The following is a 15,971-nucleotide window of genomic DNA, read 5'->3' as shown; positions in this document are numbered from 1 at the left end:
CCAAAACGCTACTTTTTTCGATACCTTGGATGAGCGTTAAATACATTTCAATAACCATTTCTTTCCGTTTTATTTGATCCCAAATTCCGTGTTTTACAATTTTAGAGCATTTTACATTTAATTTACTTTTACCATGTCTAAAGTCAGCGCATCTGTCGATCCACTCGCTGCTATTTAAGTTTTACTTTCAGTTGTGAATCATTTCTGAATGTTTCTGATGAGAGATTCTGTTTGTAGCTGCTCATCACACGGATTATTACGGGTCAAGTCATTCTTATGGTGACAAAACATAGGACATTATTAACGTCTTTGACATGACTCGATCACTGTATGTGTGTGTGTGTGTGTGTGTGTGTGTGTGTGTGTGTGTGTGTGTGTGTGTGTGTGTGTGTGTGTGTGTGTGTGTCGGCCCCGCCCTCAATGAAACAGACAGAGAGGAGAGACGCTGGATGAAGCGTTGTGCCCATTAATTACACTAAAACACAGTAGAGAACTCGACAATGTGCTTTTTTTTTTTCTTTGACAAATTCCACTAAATGAGCTTTCAAGTACCAAAAGTTGTCACCGAATGCTTGGTCAGTTTTTAATACTCGGTGCTATGGACGTGATTCGGTCGGTGCTAAAAAAGTACCAAGGGTCGATCCCCAGCCCTAGTTACCCCGCTGTGTTGCTTTCTCTCTCCGTCTCCCTTTTTATTCTCTTTTCTCCCACCATCACCTCTTGTCACGGCACAGCAACAAAATGTACCGTGTGTAACTTGAGAAACATACACCTTGCTTTGCAATACGTCAGTCAATTCTCACCATATGTGTAAATGTGAGAAAAGACGACATCTATTTTCACATAATGGCTCTCATCCGAGAAACAAACAAGCACAGCTATTTGTTCTTCTACAGAAAGTCTTTAAGGATCTGGGAGCTAGTTAGCAATCTTTCTTGTTATCTTTCTTTTCCCCCTTTACAGCCGTACAACTTTGAATAAAACTTCAGACACCACAAATGTTTTGTTATTGAATAATTTCCACACCCTCTATCACAGGACAGAACACCCTGGTGAGCACTACTTCTGTGTTAAAGGCTCCGCTGATGGCCTTCATAAAAGGAAGAAATAATCTCACAAGCAAATCTTTCATTTCCTAGGCAAAATAGGAGCAGCTAGAGATTCCTGCCAACTGGAAGAAAAAAGAAAGGAACAGCTGTAGATGCTCAATCTGTTTCATGTGCAGCAAACCTCGTTACGTGGTTTGGACTGATGGAAGTAATTAGTCATGATATTTAGGGATAGATTACCTCCAGGAAACAATCTGCTGATGAGGTGACGTACATCTTCTGGTTCGTCACACACTGTTTACCCATTGTTTAACGAGCAGACGCAGAGTTAATGTAAACCAGAGGTAGAAAATACAAACACGCTGGATAAAATGTGGTTGTTTTCATCCATCTCTTTTATCTCTGCTACTTTATTTTGTGAAACGCTGGGTAGTTTTGTCATTTTAATTGTTCAAAATAATCTGAGAAGATGGAAAACTTTTTCCTTGAAAGTAATAATCTTGAGGATTTCCATTTAAATAAATGTCTGGTAAGTCACTATGCGGTAGGTCATTGAGCCTGATGAAAGCCCATTTGCAGTATTATGAACTGCGTGTCCGTTGATGTATAGGACACATAAAAATGTATTATTAAAACTGTGAGAGAAGATGGTGGTCACTGACTGCAGTGCGAGACTTTTATTTACTACCGCATCATTAGTTATAAATGTGTGTCGCCAGTGACATCCAGTAAATATACACATCCCAGAGGGCTGGGGGGGGGGGGGGGGGGGGTGCAGGGTGCAGAGAGAGAGATTGTTCTGGGTCTCACTTTGTCAACAATTGATTGATAAGAGGTTTTGTTTCCCCGACGCCACCCAGATCACCCAACTCCCTCTCCCTCATTCAATCCCCGGTCCCTGAAGCAAAACTAATCCTAACTAAACTCCCAGGATTCCTCCCATCTCCTATCCCACTCCCCGTTCTCTCACTCCCCCATGTTCTATCATTCCTGAAGTGGCACTAATCCTCCCCCTTTCTCTCATTTTTTCTTCTTCTCCTCTTTCCTCCCCTTTGTGTTTTTATGATCTGTCGTTACCGGAGCAAAACTAATCCCCCCCCCACCCCATCCTCCTTCTCTTCCTGTGGTGGCTCTAGTCCTCCTTCCTCTGGCTCCCACTTCTTCCTCCGACACTCTCCCGTTATTCACCTCAGACCATAACTGTATTCACCTCTCTCCTCGCTCCCTCCTCCTCCACCACGGTGCATCTCCACGGGCAACTGTATATTGACAGCAGAGGCTCCGGTGAAAGCCGGCCGCCATGGATGTGATGTTCCTCCCCAAAACAGTTTACACAAATAGACGTCATCTGACACTTTGTATCCAAGAGCTGTGCTAGAAGGAAGGAGATGTACCATGTAATGGTGTTCTTCCACCTTTCAAAAAGGAGACAGTGGCCGTGCAGCGCGAATAAAAGCAGACATACCTGCAGACTTGCTGGATTCATACTCTGACGTCTCATTCGTATACCGAGATACAGTCATAAGTCCTGACAACACACACACACGCACTCAAGACAGCCACACACACAAATACGTGTGTACTTGTATAGAAAGAGGCCCTGCAATTTTAGCTGTATCTCAAAGTCCATGGAGAGAGAGAGAGAGCGAGAGCACGAGGCTGTCAGCTCATTCTTCACAGCTCTTCCATAAACGCATATATCTGCTGTAGCCGCATAATTACAGAGTTATCAGAGCCTTTCTCAGGTCCTCAGCCACCGACAGCATATGAAAAGACCCCAATTAAGCAATTATCTATAAAGGTAGAGCCTAATTCAGTCATTTGAGCTCCAAAGAAGCACTGAGAAGGAGACCACAGTGGCTGACAGCTAATTCAGAAAGTGGGGCTAAAAGCATTAAGGCTTAGATAAAAATGGAGAGGGCTTGTCATCATGTAACGCTCTGAAAAATTGCAACAGCGGCTGGGGGGAAATGCAAGACCCTTGTCAGAAAAGATTATAGTTTTATATGCATGTATCATACATGTCTATTCTCCCCTGTGGTACAGCGGCTCTTACTCGTGGACTCCAATTCACTTGAATTCAAAGATATGCCACAAATAGCACAACGATGGACAATGGAGGACTCTCTTTTTTTTTTGTTGCTCTCTAATGGCTAACAACTCAATAAAGCACCCTTTCTGCAGCATGCCACCGTTCAGTTCTGCTGTTTAACAGTGGCTAAATGTCGCTGTCATTTTTACAATTACTTTGTCACACTTTCACTCTTTGTCACTCCCGTCAATGTGAAATGTCCTCCTCCTAAACACCATCCTCTCGCTGTAACGACCCTCACCAATCACAGTCGTCGTTGCATGAATCCAAGAAAAAAAAAGTGGGGGAGATTGTCACAAATTTGCACATTTTTTACACTCATCTGCCATTTCTGCCGTGTCTAATGACAGATCATTTGCACCTCCACAATTGGCATTTCACTTTTTCAGCCGGCACATTCTGGTATTTTCCGCTGCTTCCTGATCGCTCGAGGCCAGTTGTCCGTAACGGCTGCGTGCCAGATTTCATGAGTAGACAGTGCTGTTGTGGTCTACGGTATCAATCTCAATTGTCTGCATTATGCTGTTTGTCAATGTGTCTACAGTACTGGGGGGCGAAGTCAAGTGATACACGGCTTGACTTGCTTCTCGCCTCTTGAGCTTACAATTTATGGGGGAGGAAATGACAACTGCAGTTCAGACTTTTTTCCCCGTAACTTCCTGGTATCGCACCACAGTATATTCTAACTGTACATTAGAGAGAGACTGATGATGTACACGTTCTTGGATGGAGAGCTAGAGCTGTGCTGACTGTCTTTTTCATTTTGAAAACAGTGCTCTGGTTTGTTCTGACAATAATCAACACGATGATAGCCAGACATATTGTGATGCATTATTCATCTTTGTCTCTGTCTGATTACCCACTACCATTTTGACAACCATCACACTAAAATGTGTTTGGATTACAAGCAGTGAGGAGTGAAAAGGGGGGAAATGGCTCATATATTGCCTATCTATCATGCAAAGAGGGTCTTTTGCAGCAGCCGGGGAAGAGGAGTAAATATTCACCGACTCACTGGGAGTATAGTTCATAAACACGGAGCTCTAGTTTGACACAGTGGCTGTCCTGAGGGACGATAAGTAGCCTCACGAGTGGTCAATAAATCGGACGGCTCTCCGTACTCCAAAAAAGATAAATCACAGGTTGCCATGGCAATTCATAACGTTTAAGATGTGCGAGGTCATTTAACCATTTCCATTGATTGCTGTCATTTTGGAAGTGTGTTGCCGTCGAAGGGATTGAATGGAGGGGCTACTTAGGACTCAACACGCTGATCAATAGTGCCGTCTCCAGGTCCAGACGGCATCTCACACATCGAGGTCATGTGGAAGTCCTCCCCAGCTCTCCTCCAGCCAGATCGATACGCCGCGCACACACACACCATCACACACACACACACACACACTCGCTTCCAACATCCCATCAACAGGTGCGGTTTAATACGCCTCATTTATAGCGAGTCGCCTCACTTTACATAAAGACGGCAGTCAAGACGTTTTCGACCGCCACTCGCCAGTGCGAGAAATATACCAATGTTTAAAAGAGCCCTGAAGGATCTGCCAAGGTTGAGAATCAAGATAAAGCGCTTCATCAATCTTAAAATTGATTTATAACCTACTTCTCACAAAGAGCTCTTGAAAATACATGAGCCGGTGCCACGGTGTTTAAGGCTGATTTCATTTTGAGTCTTATTCCCTTTGAATTGAGTCTCAGGATGTAATCCCAAAAATATGGTTGGGTAATCATTTCTGTCAGCTTCAAAGCGACCTCCGGGGGGAATGATGGCGACGGAGCTGAGAGACCCAGAAGCGCCCCGTCGTATCTTTACGCCGCGGCATAATACTGTAGAGCAGGCGGCTTGACCCCTGCTGGTCATATCGACAGACAGTACTGATTTTCCCGCTGTGTGACTCAGTGTGCCACGAGCAATCCCAACAGCCCGGCTCATGAAATAACTCTCACTGACTATCTCGGTAACCTTTTCAACAGGGCCAACTCGTAGAACAACTCTTACACCAACACGCCATAAAGTCTGATGAGCCGAGTCTGCGAGGTGGGATCGATGCAGCTGAGCGGCGTTGTGCCCGGGACCAAACATGTTAAAATCGGTATCACCAGGAGGTGCCGGAGTCGTTCCTCAGACCAAATCGATGCTTGACCGGCTGACTCCATTTAGAAGAACTTTTCATCAACAGTGACTGGAGGTGGATGAGTTAGAGCTGGCCGGGCACTGCCCTGGGCTTTAACCTCAGTACGTTACAATAGCACTCAAGTGGATTAACTCATTTTGAGGTCTTGATGAAACCCTTGCTTGTTGACCGACTAAGCTTTGACCAGTGTTCAGTGTAAGCAAGGACAAGGAGGAGGAGGAAGTGGCAAGGACTTATTCAAAACGCTACATTAAGCCAACCGGATCAGGTCCGAGCGTCACCACAAATCGGTTGCCATGCAAACATCTGTTATAAGTAGAATTGCACAAAGTAGCGCCATCTTTTTCTTGTTTTGTCACCATTGTTGAGGGCAGGATGCTTAGTTAAGTCTAAATGTGTTGATATTTCAGGATAATGGTCTCTTGTCATATCTTCCCAGGAGAACATTCAGTGGAATCCCCACATTTTTTACATGATAGTCAACATTTTAAAGACAGTAACTCTGGTGAGGCCATTGGCAGGTTTGATGCATCGCTCATAAGTCAGGTTTGCATTCTGGGATGCACTGTATGCAGTTTGCTGCTCACAGAGGAAATATTGTCGTTGGAAATAATGCCAGCTATTTCAATTACTGTAAAATAGCTGGCTGTCAAAGTGGTAAAGTTTGTTCCCGAATAAAAGATCAACAACTTGAGATTCCAGTAAAAACCTTTCTGTACAAAATGTCATAGACGTTGCTCAAAGGTCGCTGTTCTCCATGCTGTTACTTCACTAATTTTTTACCTACATTGCCATGGTTCAACAACATGAATGTGGTGTTAAACATGGCTCCTTGGTAGTTTAATTTATGTCTCTATTTAGCTTTGCAGCGCTAAATTCTCTGATCCATTTGACTGAATTTATGAATATTTCTTCATGGAACTTGACCCAAAGAGGAGGGTTGAGATTTGGGCAATATTTACTTGAATCAGGTACAATAGACAATAGACAAAGGACATCATAATAAGAAGCTTAGGAGCACAGACCAGGCTGTGGGATTTGGCCCATTGTGATGAGAATGGGTTGTCATGCGAGACACAATAACAGTATTTCATCATGACATTTATTGGAACTTGTCCTGACATCCGACGTTGACTTTTTACTTTAATTTTGAGGGAAAAAGAAGTGGCATGTACAAGTGGGGTATTTCTCATAGATTGTATTAAGACTAGATTTCCCCCATTTCTTTTTGTCATCTAATGTCCTCAGCGGTGTGCCTTTAGCCTCCAGACAGATCCCACCAGGAGCTTTAATTTAATATATGACACTCATTTTGGCAAGAATTGCCCTTCTGGCCTCAAGGTCTGGTGTCATGTGTCTTAGGCGGCAGGGGATCATTTCATATTTTCATTCTCCCCGACAGTATCAGTCTGAGGAAAATCAGTAAATTACATTAACTAAATTATAAATTTTGTCCAATGTATTATTCAAAGATTAATTTATCACAGACGGTTTGTTGTTTCACAGAATATTAACCTTACGATGAATTTCCATTTTTTTGTATACTTTGATAGATTAGTCTTATAAATTATTTTGTGCTGTTCTCAAATTCATTTTTGGGATACGAGTCTCTGGACAGACTAATGGAGCAATTTTGGGCTCTTTGTTCCATCAGCCGTCTTTCAAACAGCAGCTCTAAGTTCTCTCGCACTCTCTATCAAACTTGGCTTCCTTTTAGAAGGCATCCCGCTGTGTTGACGACACCCAGACATAAATACCCCTTCTCGCCCGAGCACTTTCCATCTCCCCGTCTGACCTTCTTTCTCCACTCTCTCTCCCAACGTCTTTCACTCTCAGACTCTCCCCTTTGTATGTACTTTCCATTCACATCTCTCTCCCACCTGCTCCTGTAAAGAGTTACCTTTGCCCTGTTTGGCTCTATCTCTATGTTTCACCTGCTTTTTTCACTGTAAAACACCCCTCCGTCATTTCTCTCCCATGGTCCTTTACTGAGCCCATTTTCACACCCCGTTATCCTCAATCACACTTTCCCACTCACCGCTTTTCATTTTGCTTTAAATTATTCACATACCTGGCTAACCTTAATAACACTTTGGGGCTCTTTTGCAAGTTTGCTTTACTGACTGAAGGGTACAATGTTAATTCCCCATAACTAAATAGAACAGAACCAAATCATACATTTTTTATCATGATCATTTTCTCATGCTATATAGATGCTCTGCAAGTTCTGGCAATCATGTCCAAACCCAAGAACTAACAATATGAGTTCTCATGTTTTTTTTGTTTTTTTTGTGCAAACAGCCACCAAAATATAATGTGAGATGTTTTTTAGGCTTCTTTAATTAACAGGTGCTGTATTCTAAATTCAGAGCATATCTCATTCCTCGGAACGCCTCTGGTGATGGCTGAGCCGGCAGTGAGCAGCTAACAGTGGACTGTAGAAGGTGGGAATCGAACCCCAGCTGTTCCAACAACTTGCTGTTCCTCTGAGCCACACGGACGGAAAGAATATTATATGCCTACTCAAGTAAAAGTAGTACTGTTACTGTGTATACGTTTACTCAAGCATAATTAAAAGGTGCCTGTATAAAATGTACTTGGATTTAAATGAGGTCAGTTAGTATAATTAAATGGCAACATGTAACCCACTTAGTTATCAATAAAGTACTTTCCTCTGTGCTACCTTGCAAAGAAGTGGACACAACACTTCGACAAAGATGGTAAATAAACCACAACAAACGACAAATAATAAATAAAAAAACACCACCAGGGCAGCAACAACAGAGATGCAGCCTACACACAGAATATAAACTCCAGCTACAGCATTCTTCAGCGAGTTGTTTGTAACTTACTCACCTGTCTGAATGTCCGGAAATTCCCAAGTTGGCTCCAGTTTCCACCTCGTTGCTAATCCATCCTTTCAGGCTCCGGTGCTGCGCAGAAAACAGCCTCACAGGCCTCCCAAACTTTCCCGAACAAACGCAGAAGCATTAGCATGTTAGCATGTTAGCCAGACTCAGCACGCGCCAGGTGTGACGAGGTAGGTGTGTTTGATTTGTGACACTCGGCGCGCGGCACGGGAGATTCATTAAGGGAGGTACAACCTGTTTCTATGCCGTAGTACAATGACGCAACCATAACCCCGTCGTTCTCAATGTTATTGCATTGTTGTGCTTTGTTTTGTGTGTGTTGCTCTGTTGGCTAACTGCTAGCCCCGGACCGGGTGCGACAGCATCCCTAACACCCCACCACCACCACCACGAAGCCGCTGCGGTGTCCCGGTGTGTCCTCCGAGCTCTGCCCTCCTCCGGCCGCCGACACACCAGCACGACCGGGGATTTGGATCGCGATAACCAAGGTGCTTCGATGCTGCACAGCTATCAAGATTCAAGTTATTTATTCAGGCGGCAGAACAGCACGTAAAGAACAACACGCACACATTTTTGACAGCTAAGAAAAATGAGACGTCATCAAGCTGTTGAGGCTCCTGGGGAAGATATGAAGAGTGTTGTTTGTAAAAACTTTAAGCAATCTTTAATCTGTGTTAATTTGCATCTCTCATTTGCATAATACAAAAAAAACATTAAAAGAGAAATGTCATGATCAAGCATTTTTTTACGTTTTCCAATTTAATTTATGTTAATTGAATTGCCTTTATTCGTTTCATTTTTCATAAAGCATAAATCCAAAATATCTACTTGTGCCAGCAACTAGGAAGCAAGTTTTCTTTTTCTGATTTGTTTTGGCAAAACACAAAATCACCACAAGATTGTACGCAAGTAGTCTATGAGATGTCAGGAAATAGTGGAAATGCCAAACAATTCATTATTTGAGACGATAAATGATGCTTAATCAATAACTCATTATTAGTTGCAGCCCTAATTCCCTAGATTTTTGTTCAGGGCGAAACATCCTCTAAATGCCATTCAAATCATTCTTTGAAAAATGAGCACAGTAAGGGTGTATTGGTAATAATCTTATCAGTGACTGACCGGTGTTCAATAATTGGTCATCGGCCTGATAAACAGATTTATTTATTTCTGCTGCACCTAGCTGTTCTGCGAAATGCAGGTACAGGTTTATGTTATCATTTCCCTTTAAGATTCCAACAGGAACCCATTTACAGCGTGATTCATTTGGCAGACGCTCAAGCTTTTTTTCCCCCCCGCCACCTCCGTGTTATTGTGGCCAGCACACATCTCTGGATCTCAGCAGGAGGCTCAGATTGCTGACCATCAAAGCCCGGTGATTACCTCGGCAACATTCTCCCTGAAATTGTCAGAAAATTCACAAAACATTTTCTCTCCTCCATTAACCCTGACTTCCAAAGTTGTGTAGTTACTACCCACGGCGTCTGCCTGTCGCTCCGAGCCTTCGTGTTTGCACCCACTGTTTAGTCTGTGTGGATCTGGGACACTGACTGATTTGCTTGTGCTTTTTTGGATTAGAGCCGCGACACGTTATATGGTTTTACAAATGTGATACAGACAAAAGGAAAGTGCAAATTTCCATCTAAATGTAACCCTGATTCATAAACATTATCTTTACATTTCATGTGTTCCAGGCAGCATGCATGCAAAAAGCCAATTGAATTCAGGTGGCCCATCTCCCCTGCTGTCTTGGTTGTGCTGTACTGCCCTCCACTGTCCAAAGTGGGGAAAGTGGCTTGTTTTTTTGATATCCTTCAGTATTTGAATGAGGATTTTTTCGGTTGTTGTTGTTTGCATTTAACGGATTATATTTGGTTATCGCTTTGACTTAAAAACATTCAGCCTAAGGACATGCTGGCAAACAGGAAGTTCTATGTGATTTACATATTGTATGACCACAAAAAAAAACACAAATTTCAAAGAAAACTATTCAGACAGCACTCACCTCCATTAAATTTGACATGGATGTATTACATTATTGGACTTCAAAGAGGTTTTGAAGATCATCCTCTCTTTAAGTTTTATTATTATACACATTTTATTTAAATAAATGACCTCAATGAGCCAAAACAGTCTAATATATACATGCATTTAATACATGGTGATAATCAGCCTGATTAGGAATCAATCAGAATAAGCAGTCAATAAACGTTCTACATACTGTGGTGCAACGTAATGGATTTAAATGCTAACTTGGGTCACTTTATAGACCAAGTGATTAATCGAGAAAATAATCAGCACACAAATTGATAATGAGAAAAACAGTGCCTGAAGATTAATATACAATATTACACATCATATAAATGTGTTTGCCACTGTTGCAGCTGAAGCTGCTTCACAGGTAACTTGCCGGGTTAAGGAAATTACATGGAGCTAGACAACTTAATATAATTTGTCTTAGAGGACAAAACTTAATTTAGGTAGAGCTGAATCCTCATTTAGAAAATAGAGTGCCTGAATTATCCAAACGCTGTGTTTTCCTTACTGCCTGTTCATTAAAACCTCTGCGGAGCAATAATCCACCAGCAGTTCACACCAAGTATAACTTTTAAATATGCGGCAGATGCTGCGCCCGCATCTCCCTTTATGCATTTACGCCATCGTAACGACCCGCCCATTCGGTAAAACATTGTGCCCATTAAGCTGGCGGAGTCATTCAGCCGGAGAGGAGACCCATATTGCACATGAAATGGGAGACGCCGGCATTGTTAGACTGGCAATAGTACGGGCAACTAACAAGAAAAAAAAACGTGAGTCACGGCACCAGACGACAGATGCAGCGTCGCTGTGCCACTGGATGAACAACACCTGTGTACCATAACATCACACACCCATGAAGCGTGCTGTCTGGCATACATCACAGCTTTATCCCAGCAGGGCTCATTACATCACACTAGGACACATCTGATCATCATACACATGACTTTACAGTTTTGGCTCACACACACACTTCCAGTAACACGCATAAATTAAAAACAGCTGTATAAACGCCAAAGATTCAGTGACGTTTTACGGCCGAAACGCTTCAGCAGTTTTACCGTCTAGAATTGGCACCAACGATGATCGGTACCAGTTGAGTGTGGTTTTGCAGCCGGGGAAAAAAAAAAAAAGGATACAGGCATCAGATGGAATATTTAATGTGATTAAAACTGCACAGCAGGTGCATATCATTTCCATTTGTGATGATCTAATAGTTACTCTGTCCGGCGTATCATGTCAAGCAGTTTGGGTTTAAGAAACAGGCTGTATAGGTCAGTCACAATTCCTACAAGCAATTTCTTTAGACATTTTTACTTGAATTTACAGTTGACAGATAAGAAACAGTGAGGAGCACAGGTGTAGTCAAGAATTTCATGCTGCTGTCTGGTGGATTTGCGTTTGCGCCGCTACATGATGGGATACAAACTTCAAGTCATATTTCTTTTTAAAGTGTTAGATTTTGCTATAATAGAGTAAAAACTTGGCAAACACAGTCAAGTGAATATTTCCATATTGATGGAATACTCCATCTGTAATAATCCAATATTCTAGTGTTATTTTGAAGACCACCAACCAGGGTTACATGGAAGTCCTCCAACACGGAATTCATTTCAGCAGTTTCATTAAACCACTAGATGCATCATAAGTTTGATTGGATTGCATGGATTCTTTTAATAATTCTGGGAAGGCAGAACAGCGCTATGGCTACACATTATAAAATCTAAATTCTGTCAAAAAAGGAAATGAACAAAAGCAAACCTTACAAAAAAAGGCACAAGTTCATAGAACAATTATTCAAGGCAAAGTTTTAGCCTCGGTGACAGCAGAGCAGCTCAGTATGAGATAGTAAAAAAAGAAAAAAGTGGGTGGTGGGGAGGGAGGCAGAAGGTAAACGTAAACATGTCAAAGTGGGTGTATTCAGAAGAAGTATGACAAAAGTATGAAAACAAGTGCCTTGGTAATGGTATGCAATACCACAAAGCAGAAAAATGTAATTGGCTTACCAACATTTGGTGATCTATTATATAAGAGCATGTTTAGTGTCCCACATCAACTGCCTTTATTTTATTATATTTTCACATGCATTCTCATGTGGCTGCAATCATAAAGCAGTCGTAAACCCCAAATAATGCAAAAACCCTGCCGTGTTCCACGATAATATTTAAAAAAGTTTACTATTTATTTCAGAAAGGGCAACACATTCATAAATACTGAGCAGCTCACTGGTACAACCGGAGCCATCAAAGTGTTTTGTTTGAAAGTAGGCCGAAACCAAATATAAACACGATGTCATGGATGGGGGAGGGACAGACTCGTATCTATGCGTTTTTTCTTGCACATGACCCAAAAAAAAGTCAAACGCCAATTTTACAGTGTCATTTGAACCAAGCAGCAACATGTCACTTAAAACCGCACTTTGAGGTTTCGGAGTCAAACTTCATTTTTAGGATCCAACTATTCTGTCCGGCTTGCACCCACGAGCCCAGAATACTCTCCGTTAGAATTCCTCAAATATTTGAACGAGTTTGATCTTCTAACAATTGTTCTAAAAAAAAACTGGAATATCCAAGCAGGTCCAGCAAGTTGGTCAGACAGGTTTAAGTGAGAAAGACAGCGTAAACTGATTTGAAGGTTTTCTGGCGGACGGTGTAGTCGCCGTTAACACATGAAGTCTTTTCCCCCCAACAGAAGGGTGATGTTTTTTTGTTTTTTTTCCCCCTTCAACACAAACTCCACTCCACAACCACTGTTCATGAATGTGCGATAGTCCTTTTCCAGGTCCAACATGATCAACCCAAATCACCTACCACACGAGAGTTTGGTAGTCTGACAGCATGATCACGATTTTGATGAGTTTTTTTTTTTTCCTGTGGCAAGTTGGGCTGATCTTCCGAGGACCCAGAGATTCTCTCTCTTATGCATTTTGGCAGGGAAGAGGGCGTCGGAACAGCAAGATGTGTGGCTCTGGGGGAGGGAAAAACAGAGGACACAATATAGAAAGCAGAAATAAATATTATTGTGATGCTGTGTTCCACATAGGGGGAACTGGACTCTTGTGACTCCAGTTATTATTGAATGATGGGTGTGGCCCAGTTTGACAGTCGCAGTCCATATGTTTTTAGAAAGAAGTGTAACTTGATCAGTTACCTCATCTTTTGTCTGACATCAGGATTAATTGGTGTGCTTATTGGAAATATTATTCTATATAAATATTAGTGCAGATAAATGCAAATTATGGACAGTCATGTGTGGTTAGTTCCAGCTTGTGATTGCTTTTGTAAATACAGATTTAGCACATGACAACTGTAAAACAGAACCCTTGCTCAGAGTTGGCATAGCCTGCAGTCAAATTAATTTTTGCACAAGAGGCAGTTTTATACATACGACTCAAACATCTACAGGCTGCCAACTTGATGAAAGTCTGCATTGTTATATAGATCAGAATCCCATTTCCAATGCTTGATCATGAGCAAAGCCTTATAGCTGCTCGTTTATTAAATGGCACTGTACTTTGATACTTGAAAGTACACAGCTTTCCATTATTGGGACAATAATAATAATAATAATAATATATCTATGACTGCTTTTTGTTGTTGAACACATCAGAGGAAACATTAAATACCTGGCTGGTGGATCATGTAGTGCACCCATCCTTGACTCTGCTGGACCCCCAGGTTCCTCCACTCGGTCTCCGACATCAAATGGGTCTTCGGTACACGCTTCGCAATGTCTTTAGGTAGCATCACATGCCTGTAGAAGATGATGGCGGGTGTCAACATTAGATTAACGCATGCGTAAGATAAACACCATGACGTATCGTGTTACATAACTGAGGAAAGTGTCTGTGCGATGCCGTCTCGCCAATATAGCTATGAAACAAACGTTGACAAAGTGACGTTTAAAGCCGCTGCAGACATGAGCCGTACACACCTGTACTCGTACTTGTCATCGTCATATTTGTCCGAGTAGTAGATCTGTTTGTGAGACATGACGGAGACCTGGCGGAGAGATTTGTGTTAAAACACGTGTGAACATCCAGAGTCAGAAACAAGGCAAGTTGGACGGCTATGTTAGCGGACAACGTGACAGCGAGTCTTAGCTCGCGTTGCTAAGAGAGTGTGGCTAACAGTTGAGCTAACGTCGCCCAAATTAGCCGAGAACAAGCTTCATCTTTGATAACTTACGCAGACGCCGAACTAGTTTCTTGCTGCTGTGTGACGCAATCGACGGGTCTGAAAAGTTACCTTATATGATTGCCAAAGAATCCTGATTAGAAAAAGCCAATTATTCAAGTTGTTTCGCGTCCAACAGAAGCAGGATGTTCTCCCCTCTTTGTTTCCCTCTCGAATGTTTGCTAGCCCGCTTTTCCCCGTTCAAATAGACCTGGTCACATCCCATTGGCCAATCCGTCTAGCTAACTCTTTTGCGATTGGTCGGTTCTGTCCGTCGCAGGAAAACGCCGTAATGGCTACAGCATCTTCTAATTGGTCAGCACAGCAGAAACACGACAACATACAACTTCCTGAAGGTATGGGACACAGTTTGAACTTAAAGATAACATACTTTCATGTCATTGCATAACCAGTGGCTCAGATATTGTTATGTCATGTGTAGAGTTACAGTGCATTGTTTGAATGTAGATGTATTATATAACATCTCTGTTTTTATTTCTAACTACCTTAATACATCCATGATTTTGACACTGTTTCATGTATTATTCAAGCTACTTTCATAGCAGCTACAGATGAATGAGCTTAATTTGAAAGAATTTGGAAAATCTAAATATTAAGTTATTAATGAAATGTCTGAATTAATACACACTGTGAACCTAAAGTCGCCCTAAACAATGAATTAAATGTTCATCGGGATGCAATCTGAACAGGCTACTTATGAATGCATGTTACCTTTTCACACCACAACCACACCTAGTAAAATGTTCAGCATGGAATTCAGATTGCAAATAGCCTACTTCTGCATGTTTATCAACATAAATTTAAATCTATGGCATATTTGCATCCATGCCTTTTATCCTTTACAAACATAATATTTAGTATTTAGTCGTTTGAAAATAACTAATAAAGTTAAATCAAATGTTAATTAAAGTTGACAGTCTGTCACTCTGTAATGAACATCTTATAATTCCATGTCACTGATGAGGTATCAATGGTGGAAAGTAAATACGTTTACCCAACTCAGGGTTTTCTTTTTTTAATCGTACTTTATACTTTTACTCCATAACATTTCATAAGGAAATATTGCAGATTGTTTACAGATGTAACATACAAAATCTGGGGGCTGCACGGTGGTGTAGTGGGTAGCACTCTCGCCTCACAGCAAGAGGGTCCTGGGTTCGATTCCCGGGTCGGCCCCGGGTTCCTTCTGTGTGGAGTTTGCATGTTCTCCCCGTGTAAGCGTGGGTTCTCTCCGGGTTCTTCGGCTTCCTCCCACAGTCCAAAGACATGCAGGATGGGGATAGGCTAATTGGTGACTCTAAATTGGTAGGTGTGAATGTGAGTGTGAATGGTTGTCTGTCTCTACATGTTGGCCCTGTGATAGACTGGCGTCCTGTCCAGGTGTACCCTGCCTTCGCCCAATGACAGCTGGGATCGGCTCCAGCACCCCCGTGACCCTGAATACAGGATAAGCGGTAGAAAATGGATGGATGGACATACAAAATCTGAATTACCATCTTTGGAACAAGGATGCAATGCTATGGATTAATCTGGAAAAAGTGAGAATTCTGCTTACACAATAATAATACATGATAATA

General features: G+C 42.0%; 2 protein-coding genes across 2 annotated transcripts in view; one reads left to right on the top strand and one right to left on the bottom strand.

Annotated features, from left to right (window-relative positions):
* pygo2 (pygopus homolog 2) overlaps nt 1–15,971 on the top strand; it is a 183,378-nt gene that overhangs the window by 128,114 nt on the left and 39,293 nt on the right. The window lies entirely within an intron of this gene.
* cks1b (CDC28 protein kinase regulatory subunit 1B) lies at nt 11,355–14,558 on the bottom strand. Its single transcript, XM_084032525.1, has 4 exons — nt 14,446–14,558; nt 14,132–14,199; nt 13,824–13,951; nt 11,355–13,165 (listed from the first exon to the last, which is right to left on the bottom strand). Exons 2-4 carry the CDS (start codon nt 14,188–14,190, stop codon nt 13,116–13,118), a joined length of 237 nt encoding a protein of 78 aa, XP_083888651.1. The 5' UTR covers nt 14,191–14,199; nt 14,446–14,558; the 3' UTR covers nt 11,355–13,115.

Source organism: Eutrigla gurnardus (assembly GCF_963514095.1).
Source record: "Eutrigla gurnardus genome assembly, chromosome: 17".
Classification (NCBI taxonomy): Eukaryota; Metazoa; Chordata; class Actinopteri; order Perciformes; family Triglidae; genus Eutrigla; species Eutrigla gurnardus.
The sequence above is the reverse complement of the archived record's forward strand: the minus strand, read 5'-3'. Positions and strand labels throughout refer to the sequence as shown.